This window comes from Alternaria postmessia (genome assembly GCF_024291825.1).
Source record: "Alternaria postmessia strain BMP 2775 chromosome Unknown scaffold_18, whole genome shotgun sequence".
Classification (NCBI taxonomy): Eukaryota; Fungi; Ascomycota; class Dothideomycetes; order Pleosporales; family Pleosporaceae; genus Alternaria; species Alternaria postmessia.
This window is the reverse complement of record NW_026260091.1, coordinates 317626-334140: the sequence shown is the minus strand read 5'-3', so window position 1 is coordinate 334140 and position 16515 is coordinate 317626. Positions and strand designations below refer to the sequence as shown.

The 16515-nt window shown below is 51.6% G+C and overlaps 6 protein-coding genes across 6 annotated transcripts; 3 read left to right on the top strand and 3 right to left on the bottom strand.

Moving 5' to 3' along the window:
• Nucleotides 1–1540: 1540 nt before the first annotated feature.
• Nucleotides 1541–2415, top strand: J4E82_004070 (uncharacterized protein; the record flags this gene model as incomplete). The annotated part of the gene is made up of 2 exons (XM_051730352.1): nucleotides 1541–1798; nucleotides 2347–2415. 2 exons carry the CDS (start codon nucleotides 1541–1543, stop codon nucleotides 2413–2415), a joined length of 327 nt encoding a protein of 108 aa, XP_051589980.1.
• Nucleotides 2416–4048: 1633 nt separating this feature from the next.
• J4E82_004069 (uncharacterized protein) lies at nucleotides 4049–6521 on the bottom strand (the record flags this gene model as incomplete). The annotated part of the gene is made up of 3 exons (XM_051730351.1): nucleotides 4049–4842; nucleotides 4893–5546; nucleotides 5594–6521. 3 exons carry the CDS (start codon nucleotides 6519–6521, stop codon nucleotides 4049–4051), a joined length of 2376 nt encoding a protein of 791 aa, XP_051589979.1.
• Nucleotides 6522–7030: 509 nt separating this feature from the next.
• On the top strand, nucleotides 7031–7861 carry J4E82_004068 (uncharacterized protein; the record flags this gene model as incomplete). The annotated part of the gene is made up of 1 exon (XM_051730350.1): nucleotides 7031–7861. One exon carries the CDS (start codon nucleotides 7031–7033, stop codon nucleotides 7859–7861), a length of 831 nt encoding a protein of 276 aa, XP_051589978.1.
• Nucleotides 7862–8244: 383 nt separating this feature from the next.
• Nucleotides 8245–8586, top strand: J4E82_004067 (uncharacterized protein; the record flags this gene model as incomplete). The annotated part of the gene is made up of 1 exon (XM_051730349.1): nucleotides 8245–8586. The coding sequence occupies one exon, from the start codon at nucleotides 8245–8247 to the stop codon at nucleotides 8584–8586; it is 342 nt and encodes a 113-aa protein (XP_051589977.1).
• A 772-nt stretch (nucleotides 8587–9358) lies between these two features.
• Nucleotides 9359–10450, bottom strand: J4E82_004066 (uncharacterized protein; the record flags this gene model as incomplete). Its single annotated transcript, XM_051730348.1, has 2 exons — nucleotides 9359–9798; nucleotides 9856–10450. 2 exons carry the CDS (start codon nucleotides 10448–10450, stop codon nucleotides 9359–9361), a joined length of 1035 nt encoding a protein of 344 aa, XP_051589976.1.
• Nucleotides 10451–12720: 2270 nt separating this feature from the next.
• On the bottom strand, nucleotides 12721–15526 carry J4E82_004065 (uncharacterized protein; the record flags this gene model as incomplete). The annotated part of the gene is made up of 2 exons (XM_051730347.1): nucleotides 12721–13686; nucleotides 13736–15526. The coding sequence occupies 2 exons, from the start codon at nucleotides 15524–15526 to the stop codon at nucleotides 12721–12723; spliced, it is 2757 nt and encodes a 918-aa protein (XP_051589975.1).
• Nucleotides 15527–16515: the final 989 nt, after the last annotated feature.

Genomic DNA, 16515 nt, shown 5'->3' with positions numbered 1-16515 from the left:
GTCGTTCTGTGTAGAGCCCGGGCGCTGAGCGACGACACCGATAAGCCGTTAGCAGCAGGGCTTGATAGTCACTGGAAGACGTACATGATATTGGATACTGGTTTGAAACACTACTGCTTGCGTGAGTTGAAGTAATATGCAGGTTGTATGGATAAGTGGTGTTGGCTCGTTAGCGTGGAAAACAAGATATCAATTTGTTCTACTCTTTTACCAATGAGTCAGTAGGCAAATGTCAACACGGCAACACTGAACGGTACCGGTTCCTCAGACTATACTTCGAGGTATTATTACGACGCGAATCATGGAATCAAATGAATTCAACAATTTCTGAAGGCCTCGCATGTTTCAGTGGAGAAAATGAAGTCAGGGCACGTTGTTGTGGAAAAGGCATTCGCTCACTTCTTGCCGGACGGTGATTTACCAGTGTTATAATGTACACAGCAGGCGGAGAAGGCAGGTAGATAGAGTACCGAGCCAGGACCTACCTGCTGTCTAATTGATCTAGCTCATAGACGTGGGAGCTTTGGACATTGAGACCCCAGAGCTCTATGAAGTCTTGATGGCCATGCAAGCGCAAGCGCTGGTTCTCGCAATCCGCATAGATTCTCTCCTTGCTTCACCAAATTGACTTGCAACCATTTTTTGGATCCTGGACTTTGTCTCTTGTCGCTAAGGCCGTGATGGCATAGCCTGTGGCGTGGTAGTGTGACGTGGTCGGAAATAATCTAGGATACGTTATTATTGATCATAGTGTTTGCAAGTAAGAAAAAAGCAGAATTGTAAGGGAGGGAAATCAACGCCCTTAACATTCTCAGACTTTCCAAGGGCTTTGCTAAAACATTCGTCATAAACCCAAAAAGCTTTCGGGCCTAAGTGTTGAAAACTAACATGGGCTCATCATTGAGTGTTGGTAGATAGGCCGCCCCAACGTGCAAGTGTTTGAAGGGACCTGGGGAAGACTTAGCTTGTTTTGGCAATTGGGTACGTGATCTGTCCAGGCGGTAGCGCTGACGGTGAAGGGGTGGCAGTGGAGTAGTCGGCGAAAGAGCTGTACTGGGTTAACTGTGTGCATAGAGAGATATTCGAGAGATTGGCTTAAGATGCCCTCAGAAAGTGCTTTTTATCATGAGATCAATAACTACAACTGCCGATACGACAGTCATCTTGGGGAGAGGACCAGTGGACTGTAAGCCACGCAATATGGGAAGTAGAGGAGTGGAAGAGGGAGACTCAGCTTAATGGAGTACCTAGGTAGCGGATCGTGGCGAGTGTTGCTGAAGTTCAAGGAGATAGAGAACGGTGAAGAGCTTACAAGTGACTGAGGACAAAACAAGAGGGGAGGGAACAATATTGGAAGCTAACCGAATCGTGGGTCACGACGTCAGGTCGCGGTGTTTGTCGCTCATAACAGTGCGGCCGCGAGGACAAATTGCTGTGCAACACATCTCATCACAACAGTAAGAAACCTTTCGATTCGAATGCTATCATAGAGACTAGATGATCTAACCTTCTAGTCATCACACACAGATACAAATACACAATGGCAGCTCCTCTTCCCCGCCCTCGCATCGCCAGCACGCTCATCGCTGAGCGCGACGGCCTTGAGCAAGACATCCGAAACAACAACGCAGCAATCGAACAATGGGCCGTCTTGCCAAGGTGGAACTGGCAGGAGCTTCAAGTGGCGCGAATTCTGGGGCGACGCCTCGAACGCGAGGTCATTCTACTCACCATCGAAATCGACATTGCCTTGACGCGAGAGGTGGCCAACATGGAGTGGCTCATGTCACTAAGCCAAGTAAGCTCTCGAATGCCTGTCGATTTCCCAACACATCAATTGACTCATTTGAAGGAGGAATTGTGCACTCGCCTGCAGCTTGCCTGGCGAGCGGTCTTGTCCCGGAAGGCTCGTATACCGTAGAAAGAATGAGGAAGGGGACGATGACGAAGAGCAACCGACTTGATTATCAGACTACTTAACCATAATTACTATCCCCTTCAAGATGTCATCATGTAATGCAATGCACAGAGTTGTGACCTGCAGGTGACTACGTGGATTTTACAGCGCTCAGTCCTAGCTAGTTTGAGTGAACGTTCTCTCCCTGCCACGCCCACATCCATTGTGAGACTAAGCAAACATCCCTAGTCGCTTTTGTATTGTTGTTTGGTCTTGTATGATTGAAGGGAAAAGTCGGCGTGCTGGGCGGTTGAAGCTTTGGTGGGCGATGCGGCTGTCTGCAGAGACATCAGTAGACGTGACATTTGCGCGTACGCATACGGCTTTCTAGTAGTTGGCACTCCATATGATAGATTCTTCTGATTTGCTGTGACTTGTTGTTGTCATAGGGTGCTGGCCGGTGGAACAGCAGCTTGGATTTTGGCCGTGACAGTGGCGAGATCAGTGTACCTGGGTAGGCGAGCGGGAAAGGTGTATGAATGCGCTCATGAATACTGTTGGCATTGATGGAGCACACGTTCAAGGAGTTTCAAGAAAGGCCGCACGCCATAGCGAACATGTACGTGCTGACAACAACATCTGATGTTGTTATTGCAAAATGTACATAGGTAGGACGCGTCACTGCTAGCTATCAACACCTCAATGTCCGATGACGGCCAATACATCCCAGTACATCTACAATAACGCTGCGAAATTTTCATCAGACTAGTATAAAACCAAGTCCGTCCATTAGACATGAGAAACGTAGCTCATGCGATCCGCAAATGCTACCTATCATGAAGCAACTATGGCTAGCACAAAGTATCAACCAAAGACAGTCAAGAACACATAAACAAAGTCTAGATAATGAAGAAAAGATCTCTTCTTCCTCAAGTAACTCGCAAGCGAGAAGACTTAATGAAAAAGGTCGCGTCAGCCAGAGGCAGTGTAATACTGGCAACACTGTGCCAACGAGTATAAACAAGTTCAGTGACTCGTCGGCTGATTCAAAAAATTGTTGGGGAAGGTCGAGGCAGGCCGCACACGTCGGCACTCCCTCAAGACCTGGATAACGAGAGGAGAAGGGATGGGTGAGAGGGGGTTCATATGCTCCTCGTCTGCTGGGCACGCTAACGTGCACATGACCTGGAGATTATATTTTCCGGGCTGAGCATTGTTGGGTATGGTTAATCTTCGGCAGTTGCTGGAGGCACCGGTGGTGAGAGGGTGTTGTGGCTTATGGCCGCACTCAGATCAACGTCCGTGCCTTGTTGGCTGTGTAGAGTCACACTCTTCTTGCCCTCCATTGCAAGACCGCTACGTCCTTTTACTTAATCTCTCGCTCCGAAGAGCACCTGTCTTTGAGAACACATAAGACGCTGTTTTGGCGTTGCGCGGTGACTGGCTAATGAGGACTTTGCCGAAGCTTACGACGATTTGTGGTTCGGTCTGGGACTACCTTTGGGCTCAGCCCTAGATTTAAGACTCAGTTTCTGTGCTCCATGTCACTTCTTTTCATCGTGTTTTCTGGCTTGTCAGTTGCTTGAGGAAGATCGAAAGGGGCTGCAATGTTACTCTACATCATGTCCCATGGCTCGGGGCTCTCTAGGTACTTTGCCGATAGCAAACGACACGAAGCGCGGCTTTTTGGTCGAGATTTAACCTTTTGTTTTAGCCGAGCCAGCAACTGATCTTCCTCGTTCGGTGCTCCATGGTAACCTCAAAGCCATTGGCGCATACCACACAGGCGCAGAACAAGAGTGAGACAAAAGCTATCCGAACCTGTCTTATTGTGGTGTATCCACACCATCCTCTCATCGCCGCCACATTTCTGAGATCCAGGATTCTCGCCGTTCATATACCAAGTCAACAGTGACTGTCGAGCTTGACACGGCGGAATGCGGCCAGGAGAAGGAGGTCGTGACGAACGGACGAAAGAGGAATTCTGCGAGAGAAAGCAGGCTTAGCTACCAGCCGTCCTCTCCCAGTATAGTTGCATGCCTCACACAACATGGAAGTCTTCAGGCTACGATTGAAAGAAGGATATGTCAGTTCCGGGACTAAGAATTGGCTGATCTACACATAGTCCAAACTGTTTATATGACTCCTCGCTTACTCCTCCAACCAGTCTGCAGCGCTACTAATAGCTTTGCTCACAATACCAACCCATCTTCTGACACTTTCCTCGTTGCCCTCTTCTATGGCTTCAACGATACCAGGGAACGTGGCACCTGAATAGCCGGTCCATTTCCCAGGAGCAAAGACGACGTGCTTGAACCAGCTTCGTCCATCCAGGCCATCAGGGAACAAGAACTTCCTCTCCAGGTATTTGTACTTGGTGTTGATCGCACGGATGGCAAGGTACAGCTGCACCTTCTTCCAGGGCTGCCACCAGGGTATATCGCCAATGTTAGAGTATTGGATTGTGAGGTTAGAGGCGGTAGCATCATGGAGGGTAGACGTGAACTGGAAGTGGGACACGGCTTCATCGAGAGTTTGCCAGAATTCGCCAAGGTCTTTACTAGGTGCGGCATCATGTGCCTTCTGTTTGACAGCGTCAACGTACTTCTGCAAACCGATGGCGTAGTCTGTGGCGTTGAGCTGGAGAACAGGTGTCTCGATGAGCTTTGCTGCTACAAGTGCCCAAACCTTTGCTATCGTAGCGTGGTACTCAAAGGTCGGATCTCCAAACTTTTTCATCCAGTCGAACGAATCGTAGTTGCTGTGGTAGTGGTAGACAGCAGATTTGGGATCGCCACCAAAGCCCATGTCGATACTTGGAATGCCAGCGAAATCTTGGAAGGCGGTGAAGTCACTGCCGGAACCCATGGTTTCGATGCGCTTGTCCCATACATCGTACACAGATTGACCGGCGATTGTCTGGTTCGGGGATTTGACCACGTGCGCTGGCATATGTTAGCTGAGTCGGATTAACAGGGTATAAAAGCAAACTTACCAGCCTCCTCAACCACCCTACTCAGCAAGGGCGCCGCTGACAGCTTGAAATCCGGACCGACTGATCCAACATCGACATTCAAATATGCGACTGTCGAACCAGAGAGCCAGGGCAGGTACTCCTCTACCCACTCAGTGCTTCCAACCAAGCCGTACTCCTCGCCGTCCCAGCTCGCAAAGACAATTGTCCTCATAGGCTTCCAGCCAGCCTGCATAGCAGCACCGAAGCTTCTAATGACCTCATTGAGTGCTGCGCTGCCGCTGTTGGGATCCCCAGCACCGCCAGCAATCCAGGCGTCGCGGTGGTTGCCAAGAACAATTACTTCGTCGGGAATGGTGCCATTGATGATTCCGATAACGTTCCACAGGGGCGTCGTGACGTACTCCTGCTCGTTGACCAAGTTCAGGACTAAATGGTCGGGCGAAGGTCCAACATTGTATTCCACGCCCATGTAGTCCAGCCCGCCACCGTGCCAATGCGCGTCGAAGGTCGAGGCTTTCGGGCCGTGGCCGTTGAGCGCTTTGAGAAGGGGAAACGCGTCGAGGTAGGAGATGGGAAGTGAGGGGATGTGCGGCATGGCGTGGTCAACGGGCTGACGGGGGCAGCCGGGCTTTGATGGATAGCCTGGAGTGGTAGGATCACCTGGTGCGAAGCCTAGGCATTGTCAGCATGGTATAAGAGAAGGTCAGGTAGCAACTCACTCAGAAACTGGACGCTTCCTCGCTGGACACTGCTGGGTTCTCTGGCCGGCCCGTTGGGGTATGTCGCAAAGCCGTTCTTCTTGGTCACCTCTCCATCATCACCAGGATCGGTGTACATGGCGACGCCGACCATGCCCAGTTCTTGCGCGCGCTTGACCTTTAGACCGCGGAAGACGCCACCGTACTTGGCCAGGGCGATCTTGCCTTCTAGACTAATGTTTGCCGCCTGCAGCTGCTCAAAGTCTTTGTATGTTCCGTAGTTGACGAAGACGTATGGCGCCGTCACATTGCCCGAGGCGCTGTATCCGTGGAAGGTGGGCACACGATCAGCGAGTTGACTTGATTCATCCCCATCTAAGACGTCTTCCTCCAGTCGTGCTTCGTATTTGACCTTCCACTCTTGGCCTGTAGCTGTGGCGCTGTCTGCCATGTCGTCTGTGTGCCCGGTGCTCTCCATAAGGGCTAATCGGTGGCCCTTGGGGTAATTGATGTAGACATCGTAGTCAACGATGGTGCTTTCGACTCCCCATTCCTGCCATCTTTCCCTGGTCCACAGCGCCTGGCTGAGGTTCTTGCCTGCAAGGTGCGGCCCGCTCGTGTAGTATCTGCTCCACTCCTCTGCTTTTTCGGCATTGGGTGTTTCCAGCAGCGACTTCTGCAGGTCTTGGAAGTCCAGGGCCGATTTTCGTGCCCATCCTGCGGGTATCTGTGAGGTTGATAGCGAAGATGTCGAAAGTCGCGATGCAGGGGCTAATTCGTCTTGGCTGGGCGGCGCAAAGCTGAAGATGAAGATTGCAGCGAGTCCTCCTACGACTATGGTTGCGCTGAGCAAAGTAGTGCATATAAAGCGTAGGCGATGGTGTGGGTAACGGTCGCGATGGGGTCTGACGTCGACGCGTTGAATCAGCGGCGTGCTTTCGTCGGCCATGGTGACTGGCTTCTCATTGCTCGCCGGGAGCTGCATGTACAAACAAGACGACTTTCGTACGCCTAACCCGAGGCTTTTCGGACGGTAGTTGAGATAAGAGACAGCTGCGCAGAGCTATGCCGTGGCACCAGTGACAGCTCGGCTTCGATGGCGTCACATACTTATCTGATCCTATCTTAGCGCGCATGTCATGTCAGGGGTCCAGGGAACCGCCGAACGGGTCGCTAACCACGACCCCGTCTTGTCACTCGTGCAGAGCATCACACATTTTGCAAAACACCTTCATCACGACTCACCTCACAATGTTCGCCAAGTTTCTCTTTATCCGTAGCCTGGCTCTTCCGTCGACCAACAAGAACATCGTGAAGCCAATCTGTTGGACAAGTGTGACAGCGTCGTGGTGACAATGGCAGATACACTGGGTGATAGCGTGTAAGTGAGCTTTTATATCCATGCAAATCCCTTGTGCTCCTCCCAAAAACTGCAAATTATTCTCAAATCACATCACAATGGACGCTTCTCGAGTCGAAGCTCCGCAGCTGATGGGAGTTACGGGCGACTGCTGCGCGTCTTGCAGGTCGACCACCATTCCCCTGTACGCCCTCCACTGTCATGAAAGCGGCGACTTCTACTGCCGTGACTGCCTTACTAAAGAATTCCATTCTGCTGGTCCAAACGATCAGACCATACGATGCCCTCACCCGACCTGCCGTCGCTCGATTGGCTTCAAGTCGCTAACTCCTCTCGGGCAACATCTTCATCTGAACAATGACTTTTACGATCGCGAATGTATCGATGACATCCGTCAGCGATCGGAGGTCATGAACAACTTGGTCGCCTTCACGGGCGAGGAGGCTGAGGTTATCTTACACCATGTCTATAGTATGTTCGAGGACCAGCTCATGGATCCTGTTGCGCTCGGCGGCGTCCCCGGTCACATCACTGCAGGCTCTGTGCAATCGCTCCAAGCTAGCTTTGACTGCAATCCTTTTGTGTGTGGCTTTCTCGCAGAGATGAAAACTGGTTCCAAATTGATGACTACACCTTACGAGCTTGAAGAAGACCTTAACGCTCTCCTCTCCAGGTTACTCTTCCAATACACACAGTGGAGCTATGGCAACGAAATTTCTCGTTACGGTGTCGATTTGAACAACGAAGAAGCTGTGCTAGGAGTAGCCTTGGAGAATTACAAGCCCATCAATGAGCTTAAGGACAACTGGGAATTGATCATCAAGAAGTGGGTGGAGCTGCTGGCATGGAGGCATTTGGAACGTCTGGCGTCACCTGAGGGCGGTGCTGCGGACCGTCAAAACATGCATGCCAAGTGCATGAAAGAGTAGGTCTAGGCCACTTTGCGATTTTGACACAATGCAACGTACTGCTTTTCCAGATCTTGTTATCGAAAGACTGATATATGGCTTGCTACATATCGATTACGCGTCAAGCCTGCATGCAACGGTATTGGTAACTCTATATGTTCATTCCTCTGCACTTCCTCTATCAATGTTATAGAAATTTGCAATTACGTTGGTCTTTGTTATCTGAATAAGTCTTCGTCACCATCCTTTCGACAAGCGGTGACTGCAAACGATTTCGTGCGCACTAATCTCGTCAGTCTATTTACTCTTCACTCTGACCGTCTTGTCTCGACTGAAGACCAACTTCTCTCACTACACGAATCCCCACCATCAACATCACCAACGTTTCCACCCCAACCACTATTATGTCTGCCTTCCTCGATGACACCAGTGTCTTCCAAGCCTGGGAGATTGAGCGCATGTGCGGTATTCAACGCCGCAATTTCGCCCTTCTCGTTCGAGCTTGGGGTGGCTGCCACCGTCAGCTTCTCCTTCTGAATCTGTGTGAACGCACCGCGTTCTTTGTGACCCATGATCTGCCCATGAACGAGGCCTTCCTTGGTGTCTTGCGGGGCAGCGAGCTTCACGAGTGCGCCTTGAGGGTCGTCCGTCTCCAGCGTCGCATGGTGAGGTACGAACAGAGGATGAACGCGGCTGTGGCAGAAGAGACCCGGCTCAACGACGAGCATCGATTACTGATCGAGTAGGTCATCGTTATTGTTGCTTGAAGCGTGATCACCTGTTAATGCGAGTGCAGAGCGGCAAGAAACGCGATTTGAAACGGCTTGACGACTTGAGGTGAAAACTCCTTCGCAATGCGGCTGCCCTGCCCTTCTTCTCCCCTGGTCACTTCTCTCTTCCTCTTCCTCGCATCCTCGGCACCGACAAATAATTCCGGCACCCACCCTAGTTCGTACGAACTAGGTCAGAATCCCGAAAGGGCAGAGTGTGGACTCTCATTGAGCGCAGAGCTATACGCACTGTCTTGAGGATGACTTCTAAGATACGGATAGATTGATGTCTTCGTAACATGGCTTGATAGTTACGTAGATATCACGGCGGATCTTACATGGTTTTGCTGTGAAGGCGAACGCCTACAATATGCAACTCAACTCTATCGCCTCTTTCAGACCAACAGAATGCCTTCGACATCTCATCCTCTACCGCTCAACTTGATTTCCAATTATATCTAGGACACTGCAGAGTTTCAGACCATGTTGAGACAGTCTGAGAAATGACAAAGTCAGCACCAGGCATAGTTCATATCATCAATAAGTTCACTCAATCTTGCGTGGTAAGTTGGAGAAAAGGGTTTGATAACCAAAGCGCTATGCTACAAAGAAGGTGTACTATACACAAAGAAGCGAACCAGTCGTCGTGTCCAACGAACGAACCAAAGTATCTCTCAGAAGAATATCCATCAATCATATCATCCCCCAAATCTGTTCATATGCGAGAGAAGTCACTCTTGCAAAACGCTTAGAAGAAAGAGCGGGCGTGGCGGCGAGCCTTGGAAGCAGAGCCGCTGGCCTTACCCTCGAGCCAAGTGATGAAAGTATCAATGGTGAAGGTCTCGGGGAGCTCGTCACCACCGGTGGAAGGAGCAGCAGAAGAGGCAGCAGGCTCCTCCTCAGCGATGGGGGTGGCAACGGGAGTAGCAACAGGGCTGGCGCTGGCGGCAGGGCTGGAGATGGGGGTAGTGGAGTTACCGCTGGGGACAGGAGCAGCGGAAGGAGTGCTGGGCTTTGTAGGGGTAGAAGAACCACCGGAGCCGAAGAGAGCAGGGCCGGGGACGGTGTAGTCGATGGTGGCGGCGTAGGGGTTGAAAAGGATGCCGGGGTCTGTGGGGGTGTAGAGCTCAGTTCCGACAACACCCTCTGGGGTCTCGGTTCCGGAACCAGTTACCTCAATGTTGAGGCCTGTAGGGGTCAGATTAGTGATCGGTTTCGAATATAGAACTCAAAGGTTAGACTTACATTGAGGGTAGTTTTGGGCACCGTTCTCGGAACCAGCGCCGTGGAGAGCAATGATTTCGTGGCGGAAGACGTACTTGCCGGCGGCAAGGCTCTCTGGGACGGTGACGGGCCAAGTGTTGTTCTGGCCGATCATCTTGACGGCAGCCCACTCGCCGTCCTCGTAACCAGCGCCGTCGATCTTGGTCCACTTGAGCTCCTCCTTCTTGACTGAGGCAATGTCGCCAGTGTAAGGAGCAACGTAGGTGATGACGGGACCCATATGGCTGTCGGGCCAGACGGACCAGTGGAACTCTACAACACCACCAGCCGTAACCTTGGCCATGGCGTCAGAGCTACCCTCAGGGCTGGCAGCCTTGTGGCAGATGATGTCGGCAGTGGAGAAGGAGTTGGGCTCTACAAAGCCATTGTCGAGGTTCTCGGCATACCAGCCAATGTGCTCGGGGATCTCACCGCCGTTCTGCTTGGCGTAGTAGTAGTCGAGCTTGAAGCCCTGGGAGTAGACACCGTCGATGGTGACACCGGTGACAGTACCGTGGGCGGTGGCCGTGGCAGCAAGAGCCGCGATGGCGCTGAGGGAGGTGATGGTCTTGTACATGTTGACTGATGTGGATGGAAAGGTTCTTCGAAAGAATGAAGTTGTTCGATGGAAACGAAAGTTCGATTGGTAGTTGTTGAAAGAGTGTCTGCCGGCTTCACACAGTGAAGGGACTTGAAGAACGAATGTGGATTGAAAAGAAGGGACTGGTATAGAACCGAAGAATGAAGCTGTAGCGATGATACTTCTGGAGAGGTACCGACGTGCTCTATTTATTCAGTTCAGTCTCTGCTCGAATGCTCGGCCTACATTGACCCACATCCTGGGCGACTCGCAAAATGAGTGCCCAGAATGGCGGGTTCATGCCGCGCGCAAAACTATGCACGTCTTCTGTTTTGTTTGAATCGCCATGTTTCCTCATGTGGAGAGACAAGCGATATTGTCAGGATGCGCAGGACGTCCCGTGCCTGCAGCCCAGCGTTAAACTGCGGCTCTGGAGCAGTGGCAGGAGCACTACGCCCTGCCATGATTCCGTCTCCGGGCTACGGTATGCATCGTACGCCTGGCTGTCTTCTGAATGAATCGTTCTCGTCGGTGATGTAGTGGTTTCGGGTTCTAGCGACAGCGTGGAGCGGGCCCGATGAAACGTGCATCCCGCCTGTTCCTGGTTTTCGCCTTTGCATACTTGCGCCGCCAAGACCTTAGCTGTTTCTGTCAGACGAGGTGCCGAGAACGCCGCAATTGTGTGGCGCCTGTCAAACGTCTAGATCCGACTGCAACGGGGTTGAACGATGTGGTGTTGATGAACTGGACGGTCGGCGTTCATGCAGTCGATGGCGAGCTCGAAACAAACGTCAGCAAGATCGGTACCGGCGAACCACGGGTCCTAGAATCCACCGAACCATGTTCTCCCATCCTCCCTTCCTCAGTATTGTTCATACCCATCTTATCGCACTACATGCGAAGCCATCAACCGATCCTATCTCATGATTCACAGCTCTTGCCGGCTCGCCTACTTCGCGCGCGCAACTGTCACGCACCCCTGACAGCGTACATGATCCATCGGACCCACTCCACCGACCTTCGCGTGTACAGCCTCGTTTCAAACGTGAAACGGCCAATATTCCCCCAATAGTAGTGTGCGGCGTTGCATCTAGATCGAGGCAGGCGTGTTTGACGGCAACGTCGTCGAGATTAGACAAGTCGGGTGTTCGGAGGGGGGCGTTCTTGGACAACGGGCGCGGGAGAGCCAACATCGCAGGAGCGACGCCGTTGACTTTAACGTCTTTCTACTTTTCCTCTTTATCCGTCTTCTTCCTTTTAGGCTGCATTGGTCTGATGCCTGTGGGCCTGATGATAGATTTTCACTATGTCTCGAACGTAGCTCAGTAGAAGGTTCCTGTCACAGCTTAGCACAATAGGAAGCTGCCACCCTTTGCCTACCATCACGTAAACCTCCAGTCTCTGGCATTTCGATTGCGATCTCCACATAAAACTTATCTGTAAACCTACGGGCTCCTTCATCAGCTTCCCTTTTTCAGGCCAAGACATAACGTAAATCCTCTGGCATTGTCATGATTACTGCCAATATTGCTCTCGAGTCCCCTTGCGTGCTGTCAGGCTGGTATGTTCCCCTATTTTCTGTCACCTAGTAGTAATTGGAGTACTTTCAAGTTCTGTCGTCATTTTTCTGCTTCCTAGGTGACGATGCCACATGTGTCTTCTGGCGGCCCTCTAGGACCTCCACTGACCGCGAGCGAATCCGCTCCGCATACGCCTCCAGACCACGACTCCTCTGCCGATGCAGCATTTTTCGAGTGCCTATCAGCTAATATGTTGGGAGGCTCCCCACCCCTTAAACAGAATATGCCAGCAATCATACAGCACCTAAGTCCACTGGCGAAGATGAACAGCAGTGTTGATCCATAGCCTACCACGAATGCCGATATAAGGGTCATCTTCTGTCCTTGCGCCGTACACATGTGACGAATCGAAACTCGGCTTTTTGAGAGAACGACAACCCTATTTGCTAGTTTGGTGGCAACGGAAAAACGAATATCATAGGAATACGTGCTGGCAACGAGTAGCCTTAAGTACTTCAGAAGTCGATTTTGGGACAAAGAAAGTGTATTTTACTCATTCTTGTAAGTAAAAATGGCCTTCGGGTGGCTATATATGCAAAGCTTCGACTTCGCAGTTTCGTAGTCGCATATGGATAAACTATCTCAAAACATGCGCAAACAGCCGCATGCAACGTGCTTACTTCACTTGCAGATCAAACCCCTCAACATAATCAACGTGTAGCAGCTCACACACTTCTACGCATCTAGTCACTCCAGCCACGCTTGCATACCACCGACCAACAAGACCGCTAAGCCCAAAACCCACTGCGCAACCCCGAACGCACCCTGCACGTCACCCTTCTTGATAGTCCATAGAATCGCAAACGCGAGGCTACCCAAGCCACAGATACCCATCGTTACCGCCCACACCCGCTGCGCGAGAAACCCTTCTACAAGATGTACACCCCAGCCCATGCCAAACTCCAGACGCTGGCGCCGTTTTGGGCTGCGAAGATACGTAATCAACTCACCTTCATAGTCTTGAGGGTGTTTGAATAAATGGAGAAGGTAGGTGCTTCCAACAGGGGGCAGAAGGTCGTTGGGCTCGAATGAATACGGATGTTGAGATGGCGCCTGAGACTTCTCAGGGTCGCTAGTCGACGATGAAGAGGTAGCAGATCTGGGCGGCATGGACGGCGCGGCACGGATATCAGCGAAACGATTACGATGGATTTCGAATTGAACGAACTCGATGGTCGTAAGTCCGCGAAGACGAGCCCAGTTGAACCATCGTCGATTGAGCTGGTCATAGTGGTCGCGTAGCGCGAGAGCCAGATCTTTATCGCTTCTTATGCGTCCTTCGTTAACATCAAGATGGACAATCTTGGGCGTGAGGCGGCCCTCATTTGCACAGGTCAAGAGCCAGGACTCCTCGGCGAAAGATGGCATTCGAACACTGAATGAGTTGGTGGTACGCGTACGAGTAGGGCTGTACTTGGAAGTATCACTGCCTCTTATCCAAGAATTGGGTCCTCCGTAAGTCGAAGATGGTGTAGTCAGTGTGGAAGCTCTACTGGAAGAATCAAAGATGGAGGCCATTGATGATGCCGTACTACTTTGGCTGGTAGAACTTCGTGGTGTGTGAGCTCTTGGGCGATTGAGAAAGGCTTCAAGAAGACGAGCAGCGTTTGGTCGCTGTTCGATAAAATCATCATACAGCGGCTCACCACATGACTACAGTCCATTAGCATGGTCTAGCTGGAGGGCATGTCATGATACTTACACAAGTCCACCGAACACGAACATGTCCCTGTGGCACAGCTGGCTCAGTCCCGAAGGTATCACGAAGCAACCGGAATCCTTCATAAGCTTTATCTGATAAGGCACTCAGCGCAAGACCCCAGTACATCAACGTTGGACTACGCTTCCCAAATGGCGCCGATCGAATCTCTACTTCCGAAGGCAGTGGTATCTCACCAACGTGTTCGCTATCCAGTGGCTCAATTATCCTGGGTACCGATAATTCTGTGGTGTCATCTTCGACATCTTCATCGTCGGGAATGACTTTACCCAGCGCCCTTCCCAGGGCTTGACGAAGCTCTTCTGAGTGATCGACTTCCTCCCAATCAGGAGAACATGACACATTGGCGTGATCTACCTCCATTGGCGACGACGAGAATGATGCGGGTTTGCGAATCCTGGGTGACCTCTTTCGCCGCGTCGCTGGCGACACGCGTGCGGACCTTGTTTGAGGCACGTCAGTCACAAGTCGCAATCCCAACCCAGGCCTAGAGGGAACCTGTAGATCGTCTGCCGACAAATGACGTAGATGTTGCGGCTTCATTGCCTTGGGGCTTCGTGTCTGTTGCGACCAAGTACCATACTCATCGGTCGCTGGAATAAAGTCACCAGACTTGCGAGACATTGGACGTAAGCGTTGGCGCAAAGTTGCCGACTCTACTTCAGTCTCAATAGTCAAGCTGGGTGACGCATTGAGTACCGGCCCCGCTCGATGCTTGACCGATTTGTGAGCATCAGACCGTTTAAGGTCCAAGGCCATTGTACGACTTTTGATTCGGGGACGGGTCTTCTTCTCTATCCGTTTTCGTACAGGCCCAACAAGCGATAGACCACGAGTCGGCGTCTTCACAATGCTGGAAACCGAAGTTGACCGTGTGGGAAGAGTCGTGGTGGTCTGAGAGAATGGCTCCACGTCAGTCTGGTCTTCATCCATACGGCCGTATATCGAGCGAACATCTGGTAAGAGAGTTTCAGCGTCACTCATACCATCTTCTGCGATCGAGCTCCGAGCCAGGCTATGGCGCGGCGGGTATTCCATCGATGATGCGGCAGGCTCAACAGATTCAGTCACGGTGGATGGCAGTGGTCGTTGTATGCCTGGCGAATTTGAAGTACCGATCTCGAAAACATCGTTGCGTGCATGAAGCATGTCGGTAGTCGATATAACAGCGGAAGGGGGGCAATACAACTCTGCCGGTAAAGTCGCGGAATCAAGCTCTTGGGTTTCTGATGTTTGTTCTGCGTTGGCTCGTTGACCTAGTTCCACTTCTGCAATCTCATTTGAATCCGTGGAACCTTTCAATAAGCGCACCACATAGCCCTTTCCTTTCTTCTTGATCCTGGCCTTGATGTCGGTAAGCCTTTTTGATTGTACAGAAGCTGTCGAGTCGCTTCGAGAAAATGATACGTTCCAATCCGGCACAACCTTTCTGAGGAAGTCAGGAGGTACATTTTCCAGATCGGCCCAGCCTTGCTTGTCATGCAGGGGAGTAGTTGGTGGGCTTGTCTTCTGAGGTGAAATTACTACCGAATGTTCTGCGTCTGATTTCAAGCCGCTTCGCGGTATCATAGGAGACGTGATGTGAGGTGTACAGTTCAGAGGTACGCCGTTCGTCAGCTGTTGTTTGGAGCCAAGGTTGAACACAAGTTGAAATTGGCCTGGATTCCTTGCATCTTCCTGGAGATTTAGGGTAAATGGCACCGATTGGGTCTTTTCGTATTGTGGAAGAGGTGTTTCGCGACCAGCATCAGAGGCTTTTGGATCATTGACCATCGCTTGAGGTTGGCTGAAACGCAACGGAACTGGAGAAGCTATTGAGGAAGCCTGTTGCAAAGCGCAAATCAGCCACTGATCCTATCATCGTCTCCAGCCTTGCGATAGCAACGAGTTGCCCCGCTTGATGCCTGAGAGCCGCATAGAGACTTACCATGTTCGCGTAGTGTTCACGGCGGGACGCAGGAACAGTCGCTTGAAGGACGTAAGGGAGGGCGGCATGATGATACTTTTGACCGGTCAAGACTGCAGTCAGCTGTTTCTTGGATAAACGAACCAGAGACGTCTACTGCGGTCGTTCTTGCACTGCCACCACTCCTGCAAGGTGATCAACGAGGCTGTTGTGTCGCCCTGCTGATTGGCGAACTCCATCAGCGGGGCGCAGTCATCACCACAAGCGCGGGTTGCCTCATCTCTGCCTACACTCTTTAACTCGCCTTACCCCTTGGGAGTGCAAGCCGACAGTTTCGTAGCCTTAATGCATGTATTACCTGCTTTTCAACCCCAGAGGCCGTCCGTTCTCTTTCCGTGTACACTTTCCGCACGTCGATTTGACAATTGCATCCAAGTTCATCTTACCTTGTATGAGGTGAAAGACGCATCGCATAACCTGACTGAGGGATGTGTAACGACGCGATAGCAATGGAGGTGATGTCAGGATAGGCTTCGTGGCTGTCGAGGTAGCGAGGTTTCGCGTGTCGCGTTCCATAGCACGCTCCTTCCCGCCTGCCAATGCCGTGCGTCATGTCCGTACGCCGCCTTTTACTTCCAGCCCCCAACGCCGACACCTACCATCACAACAGCACAACTTCGGCATCTCTCCGACACCCAAGAACTTGGCTTTTAAAGTCCGGACATACCCTCGTCACATGCTCTCAGTATTCTTCCGGACCAATCTGTTCAGAGCTGTTCCTCCGCGCCTCGGCACGCTTGATCACTAGCTATTAGCTAAGCTAGCCAAGTTGCTGGTAGAAGCACCGATGCCTCGG